Source organism: Akebia trifoliata, chromosome 5 (genome assembly GCF_017979445.1).
Source record: "Akebia trifoliata isolate Shusen 1 chromosome 5, ASM1797944v1, whole genome shotgun sequence".
NCBI classification, from domain to species: Eukaryota; Viridiplantae; Streptophyta; class Magnoliopsida; order Ranunculales; family Lardizabalaceae; genus Akebia; species Akebia trifoliata.
The window spans coordinates 34,016,594-34,027,054 of NC_141379.1; the positions used below are offsets into that span (position 1 = coordinate 34,016,594).

Sequence of the window (10,461 nt, forward strand, 5' to 3'; positions counted from 1 at the left end):
CACCGACTTTGGCAATTCTACCAGACACACAAAGGAAGAAGAAGAGATAGTAAGTAAACCCTAAATTCTTCAATCGTTACGGATTCATATAGGGTTTGAAATATTTAATCTGGAAAGAAATTTCAATCGAGTTTCCAATGTTGGAAACCCTAATACGCTCGATCTTCATATCTTGAGCTAAATACACAAACGAAACTTCTCAAATTAGGGTTTCTGATCCGATTGATAGTTGCAGAGCAGAAGAAGATCGAAGAATAGAAACAAAAATGCTCGATCGGTTCATGGGATCACGTCGAATTCGACAGATCCAGAGAGCTCTTCGCCATGGTAAGATCACCTTTCTCTGTCTCTTCATGACTGTTCTTGTTCTTCGCGGAACTATTGGTGCTGGAAAATTCGGCACACCAGAGCAGGATTTCAAAGAGATTCGAAATCATTTGTACTTACATAAGCGATCTGAACCTCATCGCGTTCTTAAAGAAGCGCAGACTACTGAGACTACCACTGAGAGTAATAGCTACGCCTCCTTCGATCCAACGAAGCTAGTCGTTGATGATGAAGAGGACGAGAAGCCCGATCCTAACAAACCATATAGTCTAGGTCCCAAGATCTCAGATTGGGACGAGCAGAGAAAAAAATGGTTGGAAAAAAACCCTAATTTTTCTAATTTTATTGGGCCTAATAAGCCTAGGGTGTTGTTGGTTACTGGTTCTTCTCCGAAACCGTGTGAGAATCCTGTTGGTGATCATTACTTATTGAAGTCGATCAAGAACAAGATTGATTATTGCAGGCTTCATGGGATTGAGATCTTTTACAATATGGCGCTTCTCGATGCAGAGATGGCTGGGTTTTGGGCGAAGCTTCCGCTTATTCGGAAACTCTTGTTGTCTCACCCGGAAATTGAATTCTTATGGTGGATGGATAGTGATGCAATGTTCACCGATATGGCATTTGAGGTCCCGTGGGAACGATACAAAGATCATAATTTTGTGATGCACGGGTGGAATGAAATGGTTTACGATCAAAAGAATTGGATTGGATTGAACACGGGAAGTTTCCTGTTGAGGAATTCTCAATGGGCGCTCGATATTCTTGACGCTTGGGCGCCAATGGGCCCTAAAGGGAAGATTAGGACAGAGGCGGGGAAGATCCTAACAAGGGAGCTCAAGGACCGGCCTGTGTTCGAGGCTGATGATCAGTCTGCAATGGTTTATCTTTTAGTTACACAAAGAGATAAATGGGGTGATAAGGTTTATCTTGAGAGTGCGTACTACTTGCACGGGTATTGGGGGATTTTGGTTGATCGGTATGAGGAGATGATTGAGAATTACCACCCAGGGTTGGGTGATCATCGATGGCCCCTTGTTACCCACTTTGTCGGTTGTAAACCGTGTGGGAAGTTTGGTGATTACCCTGTTGAGAGATGCTTGAAGCAGATGGATCGAGCTTTCAATTTCGGTGATAATCAGATTCTACAAATTTATGGATTCACTCATAAATCGTTAGCTAGTAGAAGAGTTAAGAGGACTCGGAATGAGACGAGTAATCCTTTGGAGGTCAAGGATGAGCTTGGGTTGCTTCATCCCTCTTTCAAAGCCATCAAGGTATCGTCTTCTTGATAGGTTGCAATGTATTTAGGTTCGAATTTGCCTTTTTCTCTCTTGATGATTTTGTTTGTTGTTAAATTTTAGCATATCTTATGCTATTAATGTTTTGCTATTTATGTCTTGTAGTAGGCATGAAGATTTGTATTCTTTTATTTTTATTTTTTATCTTCTTATATGTCATCAGTGTTTAAATTATAATGATTCCCAAAGGTAGCCAATCTCACTTTTGTGGTGTTGCTATCCTGCAACTTTGCAGCTTTCAAGAATGGAAATTCCCTATTACAAGGCATATATCGTATGCGTTCTGATGCAAGATTTATCTATTTATATGTTGTTCTGGTATTTCCTTTAGTAGTGGGTTACACCCCACTCCAAAAAAAAAAGAAAGAAAGAAACCAAAACGCATACAATATAGGCTTCAAAAGCGTTCTTTCTAATTTTATCTTTCATCTTTCCACTCATTTACTTAGACCCCCGTCACTTAGACCATTAAATTTGTAAGTTCCGACAGGCATCCATACTCCATGTTGCAGTAAGTGAAACAAGTTGGATGAAGTAATGATTGTATGAATTTGAATCCGTATGAGTTGTGTTCCCAATCACAAGTTGATGACCTTGAAGAGACCGGGAGATGGAGAACACTAGGAGTACCTCATAAAGTTTCAACAATTTTGGAAATCAAGACTATTTCTACATTCATTGTACACCCCATTATAAAGACAGGTTGATTGTGAAGAACAGAAGTCATGATCTGATGCTTCAGGATCGTAGGGGAGAAAATTCAATGAACTTCAGGAAAAAACAAAAAAAAAATCCAAAAAAAGTTATCTTTCATCTTTGAAGTTCAATTTTCAGTTTAGGAGTTAAATGGAAGTCTAATCTTCTTCACTAATCCAATCCTTGCTCCAAGTGGAAAGGACACTTTTAAAAGGCTTGCAATGGTGGTCTGAGAATTGATTCTCCTTGTGATGTTTAGGTGTTTCTTTCCTGAGAAGATTTCTTTCTCTCTGTGTATAATTTTAAAATATATAAATAAATAAATCATTTATTAGGTCTTGTTTGATTGCCAGGCAAATCTGGTGAAAATTGTTTCTCAGTTAAAAGTGTTTCAATGGTGAATTTGCTGACAAGGAAAATCATATTAAGATGATAAATGATTTACCCCATTGGAAATCAATTTTCATGGCTGCAAGAATTTCGAACAAACCAAACCTAAACTCCAACATACTGACTTAATAACCCCGCCCAACTTTTACCCCCCTGGTTTTAGAAACACGATTTCATACAAAAGCTCATCATCATCATCAAAGTTTTATCCCAAGGATTTGGAGTCATTCCACTGTCAAAAGCCACATCTAAGTTTGTATCCACTTTCCTGATCAGATATTTAATACAAAATTTAAATATAAATAAAAATAAAACATTGCCTCTCATGGTAAAAAAGTTGGTACACAAAATCACAAGGAACAATGTTCCAGTTGCACTTTTCGCCTCATTAATCCCAAATCTTCAAATGCACCAAAAGCCTAGGGCGGGCACCAAAAAGTAGCTAATACTCTGATGCACACATTACTGAGATAAAACGTGCTTACTTTGATTGGCTGAGCTTCCTCAATGTCACAGAGGTTCTCTTCTGTTGATTGATTTCTTGCCCTTCCCAAACCTGAAACCCAGGATTCCGGTTGATCTCATGCTTCCAAAGATAGCGAGCTTCTCCCCACATAAGAATTAGAGATCCCGGGTTCAGGAAAATGGGTATCTTTTCAACAGGAGGATCTTCTTTCTCTTCTCCGTTTTCAATGCTGCAAGCTTCTCTCTCAGCTTGTGTGAAGTGCATCACACATGCAGATTCTAGTGAGACAATGGCTATACCATCCTCAAAGCGCAATAGGTCAACATGAGCACATATTCCCTGCACAAGTTCAAAGAAGGGTTTTTCTAACCAGCAAGATATTTGAAAAAATAAAATAAAAAATGAATCATCTCCTTTTACTTTGTATTAACTAGCATAAAAAATACACAATGATATCTATGTCCCATCTCTTTATATGTGTAGGAGTGTTGCAAATTGCAAATAGATGCAAAAACTTGCCGAAGATTAACCAAAAAAAAAACTTATATCAATTTGGGAAAAAAATAAAAAAAAATACTAGTTTGCATTAGCATTACAAGGCAGTTTTCTTCTCTTCAGAGACTATAACTATCTTATCTATAAACAATAACATGGAGGGAATTGCATACAAGAACTATAACCAGTATAGAAAATTACTTATTGCTAGCCAGTAAAGTCTAATCCAATTACATGAATTATTGCTAGCCATAAATTACTTATTATAATAAATAACTTAAGAAGAATAAGAATAATGAAAATGATCAAATGATGATGATGATGAAAAAGAAGAAACAAGGGTGCCTGCGTACACAAATATTTCTCAATTTTTCTAATGTGAATATTGATTTTATTCATCTAGCCAAGGAGAATGCTTAAACACCTTGCGCCTTAAGTGACACCTCTTGCACTAGGGCCGAGGGGTCCTGGCTTGGCGAAGCCTTAACTACATTGTATATCACAAAGAAGATAGTGTCGCACCTCACCTGGTTGGTATACATTGACAATTAGTTGATCAAAGAGTGGCTCTCTCCACAATAAATTTAATGGCAATGGCCAATCATCTACTTCATCCAGATCACCATTTTCCAAATCCCCACCTTTTGAAACAAGCTCACTAAAACACACTCCTTTGCGGATATATCCGGAAAGTTCAGTTGCCCATGCTGGAATATCTCCAAACCTCATAGCCTGCAAAAAGAAATGAGTATGGAACATATAATTTTACAAGAAATTAAATGAACATTTAATGGTGCACCCTACTGCAAATAAAAACCTGCCCTGCGAGGTAAATAGAGATAATTACATTGCCCCAATTCCAGTGATATTGTGTTGAGTGATAGCGGGATCCACAGTGATAAAGAATACCATATTTGGAAAAGTTGGAACCTTTTACCTGATTATTAGAGGCTCCAGCAAACCATCCTTCTGCGAGCACATAATATGAAAAGAAAATAATAAAAAAATATTTGGGAGTTTAACATTATAAACTAAATGATACAAAATTATGTTCTACATTTGTATAAATAAGAACCAATGAATAAATCAACATTTTGGAAATGAACAGGCCTGATAGTTTGTGTGTACCCACTGAATGATTAATAACGAAAATAATATCATAACAAGAAAAAAAAATCTTGCACTACATTTTTTCTAGAAAAGAGGAAATGAAAAAAACAAAAAAGAGGAAGAAGAAAATTGAAGATGTCCAAGGCTAAGAAGGACCACTTAGCTAAGTGGTAAGACTTTGTGGAGGTTGTCCCCAAGGTCTTAGGTTCAAACCCCTTGAGCCCCTTCTTATTATACTAAGTGGTAAGACCTTGTGGAGGTTGTCTGCAAGGTCGTAGGTTCAAACCCCTTAAACCACTTCTTATTATACTAAATGCTAACTGTTAACCACTGGCCCTGCCTAGCAAAAAAAAGATGTCCAAGGCTGCTTGGGGGACAATAGATTTGAGTGCTAGAGTCCCCTCAAAAGGCCTGAGAAGAATAAAAATGGATCTTTCACTTTCTGCTTCGTAACTAAGCCAGATGACATCAGTTGGCAAGAGCCAAAACCATATGGCTACTCAAAGAAGCATATTAAAGAAAATTAAGAATAAAATGAAGTGAAGGGTTTTGATAAATATCCATGAAGTGGGGCAGGACGCGGACGTTCACGAGCAAGATTGTCATTTTTGCAAAACTCTCTTCTATTTTATGCCACAATATAAAGCTCACAAAAACTCCAATATATAAATAAATATCCATCATCTCCAATGACCGGTAGTTCACTTTCTCATGATCATCCATGCCTTGTCCCAAATATTGGGGGTTGGAAACATGATTCTGTTTCAAAATCCAAATATATTTATAGACACATATCCTGTGTATTGTTAAGAATAGTTATACATTCTTTTAAGGCATCCATATTCTCTACATCATGTCCCTTAGTTAGGAGAGGTATCTTGGTCAGTGACAGTGGTTCCATTTGCCATGAAGAGAACGAAGAACCACCCATCTTTTCCTTACGTGCAACACTACCGATGCCGTTTGACTCATGAGCCTGTAACTTCTTCACACGTTCACAGTGATTATGTTTCATTTCCAACTCTTGAATCATGGATAGATTTCTGTTTTCATGAATTGCCCCATAACACACTTATTGAGAACTGAAGATAATATTCATATTGTGTCTTATGGACCACGCAATTGAAGTCATTTTAATAAGTTACCCACAAGCCATTGTTAACATAGCAGTGAACCTGGCACACACCACCCCTAACCTTGAACATGGTCCCAATAATTTGAAAACTTATTCGTGGAAATACATATCAGTCATCCCAACCGTGTCAATGGACCAAATTGGATACAGATGGCTTGCCTAGAGGTGATCCTAGGATTCGAGGTTCTAGTTGTTTTCTCACAAATTTGAGGAGCAAGGTTTGAATGTGCAGCAGATATCCCTTTTCTGAGGGCACAGTGACAAAATCTATGATTTTTGTAAAAACACAATTTTAATGATTATTGATGAAATAGCAAGTTTTGAAGAAAAAAATTCTGTTTTTTTTTTCCTTCAAAATATCACATGATTAATCTGATTTAATCGAAGATTTTTTTAAGGAAAAAAACAAAAAAAAACATAGATTAATTTTATTTTTATTATTTTTCAAGCGTTATTTTATCATTCAATATATGAAACACATATTTTTCACATCTTTTATACTTAAAAAATTTATTTTTATATTTTAATTTATTCGAGTTTTCCCGAGACTTTTTCCTTATGTTTCTCTTGCTGAATTATTTCCGAACCCCAATTTTGTCACTATGGATGTGCGTATAAGAAATGGGTTTAAACAGATTCTGAATATCTTTGCAATCTTCTGAAACATCAAGAAAAAAAAATCATCCAAAATGGGTACTTTGCTCAGTTTCTACAGGAAATTCATCATTTTTCTTTGAGATTCACAAATATTTACTTCAAACATGTTGGTACAAAAGTAAATCAAGCTCTGCTGATGTCTAGCAGTGATAGTAATTCTTGCAAAAATAAAATGAAATTGAAAATTAATAGATGAGAAAGAGAAGAAGTACCGTTTTCGATTGAGGAAAGTAGCGAAGATTGCTGCACCAAGGAGAGGAAATCGCTACAAAACCATAAACCCTTGATCTCTTTGATTCGTTCCCACTTAGGGTTTTTAATTTCCTTATTTTTTACTGAAGAATCTACTTTGTTGAAATTGACGAACTGCTGTTGTCGTTGTTGTTCTTCTTCGCTGTCAGAAGAAGATTCCCCAAACACGTCTTTAAGAATTCGCTTCTGCTCCTCTTCCATCCCCAAATTGTTTTTCTACAAATCAATTGGGTTGGAGTCTTAAATTTTTTTTAATTATTTACAAGCTGGTTCTATGTAATTAATCATTTTCATTGGTTTTCAAAAAAGTTTTGGGGGGTATTTTTGGTAGGAATTTTAATTTTCAAGGTGTATTTATTGCACCTAAACGTGTGCCCTTAGGGCACATGTTAACAAAACCCATTAAATTTCAGGAAAACACTTGCCTCTCCCTCAACCAAATGGCTGAGACCAATCCCTAGAAAGTAAGGCTGAAACTAGGGTGGATTGGGTAAACTCAGCTGGAAGAACTCTTAACTCGAGCTCAACTCAACCAAAGGATCTAAAATTAGGTTGAGTTAGGGTTAGTCTGAATTAGGTAATTTTTAACTGACTAGACTCGTTGAACAACCCTAAAATTCATTTTGATCAGGCAAATAGATTGTATATCTTAAACAAGTAACAACAGGTATATAATAATTTTTTTAAATGTTAAAAGATTTGAAAAAATAAATTAGTAATATTTATCAAAGAATGGTGTTGGAGCGACCACTATTGATACTTTGTTGACATGGGAGGTATGCACACAACCATATATGTTTTTCACTCTTATCTTGATGAAATGCCTATATAATTATGTACACACATCCACATTAACAATGTGTGAATTGGTGTGAATCTTAAGGTCAATCCAAAATTATTTTTTTTTGCATAGCCACATCAACACAATGGCGAATTAAGTGAGTTCAACATTTTCTTTTATCAAAATCAATAGTTGTTCAAACAATACCTCTATAGAACCTTCTAGAATACAAGAAGAGTCCAACTAACCTTACTAAGTTCGTAAAGGTTTCAACCTCATTAAGATCTCTAGTCTCACTTTGTGTTATCTAAACACATGGTCAAATGCTTCAAGATTATAGAGGACAATCACATTGCACACCATGATATAGTAATCCTATTTGAGAATTAAAATTGACTCTTATTAAGGTTTAAAATCTTATTAAATGAGAAAAATATTTCTTATAAGAGAATACAATTAAGAATAATGCTAAATCGACTTCAAAATTGGATCCCATATTGTACACCGTAACGGAAAAATGTATGGGAATCATAGATGTTTTTATGTGAGATACGAATGAAAAAGCAAACGCGAGTTTTTAATATTGAAAGGTTGAATCGTTTTAGACCGCACATATAGTCTTCGAGATTCGTAACCAAAAACTTTTGGAAATTGGAATTTCAATAAATCGCACCTTCATAACCGTGCCAATCCAAAGCATTAATATCCGTGCCAAAACAGGATCAAAATGATGTCATGATACCTCCAATATACGCCACGTGTCAATGACAATCTCATCCGACATGGTTACGTTCACACCAGCAAATGCACCGTTCGAAGTAACTTAGCCTTGAAGTTGTCAATGAAGCCTCGTAAGTCGTAAGACCAGATCAACCAATAACATGACGCCGCGTGTCAAGTTGTATGCACCGTGTCCGTCCAATTAAACAGATTGCCAACTTGGAATTTTGAGGTCTTATAAAAGAAAGTTGTTGTAACCTCTATATGATTTTGTGGCGAAAGATCTTCTCTCTCTCTCTCTCTCTAATATTTTCCTATATAAGTTGAATTTGTTCAGACTGAGATTTTAACCATTAAGAGCTTTTGAAACAGTGCGATAATGGCGGAAGGAGATGAGAAACAGCAACTAGAAGTGGTAAGAATCTCTTCTTCTTCTTCTTCTTCGTCTTCGATCTGTCGTTTTTGTTCTTTAGGGCTTGTTAACGAAGGAATTAGGATTTGTTGATATTGTCTCTCTGTTATGTACTTTGTTTTCAGAAATTCTTGCGAAACATCGGAGATGTCTGAATCCATTTGTTTACTTTGTTCAATTATACAAATCTGTGTTGTGTAGAGATCGAAGGTTTACGTTTGATTTAATTGAAATTGATTGAGAAGATGATTTGATCTTGATCGTTTTCGATCTCACTAGGGTTTTAACCTAAACGAGATTTCTAGGGTTTCTTCTTATTCTCTTTTCTGATTATACAGACTCAAGAAAGTGAGCAACAAAGGCTTAAGTATCTGGATTTCGTTCAAATCGCGAGTCTTCATCTATTCGTCTACTTCTCTTTCCTTTACAACTATGCCAAAGACAACTCTGGTCCTCTGAAACCAGGAGTTCAGACCGTCGAGGATACCGTGAAGACCGTCGTTGGCCCTGTCTATGAAAAGTTCCACGACGTGCCGTTCGAACTCCTCAAGTTCGTTGATCTCAAGGTGAGAGACCGAATCTCTTATAACCTATCCCCCCCAGCGCAATTATATCGATTTCCAGAATCCGTATGTGGTGCATTTTGCTAATATCCTCTGTAACCTTAACTTCACGCACCCTCCATCTTTTGCTCAAATTATTCGATGCCACCCGGAGGGGGATAGATCTGACTAAATTTCCCTTGATTTATTTCTCACGTTTGTGCAGGTCGACACGTCGGTGAGCGAGTTGGAGCGTCAAATGCCTCCACTGGTAAAGGAGGCATCGAGCCAAGCTTACTCAGCAGCTCAGAAAGCTCCAGAGTTGGCTCGAGCAGTGGCTTCAGAAGTTAAACGTACTGGCGTGGTAGATACCGCAACGGAGATTGTGAAGACCGTGTATACCAAGTGCGAGCCGACAGCCAAAGTGATATACGCCAAATACGAGCCGGTGGCGGAGATGTACGCCGTGTCAGCTTGGCACAAGTTGAACGGACTTCCTCTCTTTCCCCAAGCGGCACAAATAGTGGTACCTACCGCAGCCTACTGGTCTAACAAGTATAATAAAGCCGTGTGTTACACGGCTGAGAAAGGATACACTGTGTCGTCGTATCTCCCGCTTGTACCCACAGAGAGGATCGCGAAGGTATTTGGAGAAGCTGCAGGGACAGGGACTGGACCCACTGTTGTTTCTGCAGGGGGTGAAGCTGTCGAAGGACAGTGAGGGTCGTGGTTCGATGATGTTGATTGTGTTTTATGTGATGGTGATTATGACGATATGTACCTATAATGTTGTTTTTTTTTTGTTTTTTTTTTTGTGTGTTGAGGCGTGGACCTTGGTTTTCCCCTGTTTTCAATTTTAAAGGGATTTTTAAATTATCAAATCAAGGGTCGATGTGATTACATCAAAAATTCATTTTCCATCTACTGGAAATTGCTAGTGAAAGTTGTGGGAAGATTAGAAAAATCAAATTTCAATATTTGATTGCATTTAAAAAATACGAAAGCTAAAATTTTCAAATAAATAAAAATTCTTGTAATTATTTGAAATTTTTTTCAAATACTAAGCAAATGAGGAAAGGGGACATGGCCTCCCCTCCTTCTTAGGTCACCCTAAGGCTGTGTTTGGATTGAGAGAAATGGAGAAAAGAGAAGAGAAGGGAAGAGAAAATAAATGAGT

The 10,461-nt window shown here is 37.1% G+C and overlaps 2 protein-coding genes, 1 non-coding gene and 1 pseudogene across 4 annotated transcripts; 2 read left to right on the forward strand and 2 right to left on the reverse strand.

Moving 5' to 3' along the window:
• On the forward strand, nucleotides 1-1,873 carry LOC147402444 (xyloglucan 6-xylosyltransferase 2 pseudogene; annotated as a pseudogene).
• A 1,074-nt stretch (nucleotides 1,874-2,947) lies between these two features.
• Nucleotides 2,948-7,171, reverse strand: LOC147402445 (2-oxoglutarate (2OG) and Fe(II)-dependent oxygenase superfamily protein). Of its 2 annotated transcripts, none has more exons than XM_086444105.1 (4): nucleotides 6,790-7,171; nucleotides 4,523-4,644; nucleotides 4,198-4,407; nucleotides 2,948-3,519 (listed from the first exon to the last, which is right to left on the reverse strand). In XM_086444105.1, the coding sequence occupies exons 1-4, from the start codon at nucleotides 7,028-7,030 to the stop codon at nucleotides 3,196-3,198; spliced, it is 897 nt and encodes a 298-aa protein (XP_086300231.1). In that variant the 5' UTR covers nucleotides 7,031-7,171; the 3' UTR covers nucleotides 2,948-3,195. The 2 variants fall into 2 exon arrangements, with proteins under 2 accessions (XP_086300231.1, XP_086300233.1); XM_086444107.1 differs by having other exon boundaries at nucleotides 4,613-4,644; nucleotides 6,790-7,159.
• Nucleotides 5,138-5,249, reverse strand: LOC147402446 (small nucleolar RNA U19). Its single transcript, XR_015178972.1, has one exon. It is a non-coding gene; the product is annotated as a small nucleolar RNA U19 (small nucleolar RNA).
• A 1,414-nt stretch (nucleotides 7,172-8,585) lies between the features above and the next one.
• LOC147402447 (stress-related protein-like) lies at nucleotides 8,586-10,227 on the forward strand. Its single transcript, XM_086444109.1, has 3 exons — nucleotides 8,586-8,745; nucleotides 9,081-9,308; nucleotides 9,511-10,227. The coding sequence occupies exons 1-3, from the start codon at nucleotides 8,710-8,712 to the stop codon at nucleotides 10,003-10,005; spliced, it is 759 nt and encodes a 252-aa protein (XP_086300235.1). The 5' UTR covers nucleotides 8,586-8,709; the 3' UTR covers nucleotides 10,006-10,227.
• Nucleotides 10,228-10,461: the final 234 nt, after the last annotated feature.

Coding starts and splice junctions, on each gene's coding strand:
- LOC147402447 (XM_086444109.1), top strand. CDS start 8,710: ATGGCGGAAGGAGATGAGAAACAGCAACTAGAAGTG. Junction 8,746..9,080: donor AGAAACAGCAACTAGAAGTG/GTAAGAATCTCT, acceptor CTGATTATACAG/ACTCAAGAAAGTGAGCAACA. Junction 9,309..9,510: donor TCAAGTTCGTTGATCTCAAG/GTGAGAGACCGA, acceptor ACGTTTGTGCAG/GTCGACACGTCGGTGAGCGA.
- LOC147402445 (XM_086444105.1), bottom strand. CDS start 7,030: ATGGAAGAGGAGCAGAAGCGAATTCTTAAAGACGTGTTTGGGGAATCT. Junction 4,408..4,522: donor ATCACTGGAATTGGGGCAAT/GTAATTATCTCT, acceptor TTCTTTTTGCAG/GCTATGAGGTTTGGAGATAT. Junction 3,520..4,197: donor ATGTATACCAACCAGGTGAG/GTGCGACACTAT, acceptor GAACTTGTGCAG/GGAATATGTGCTCATGTTGA.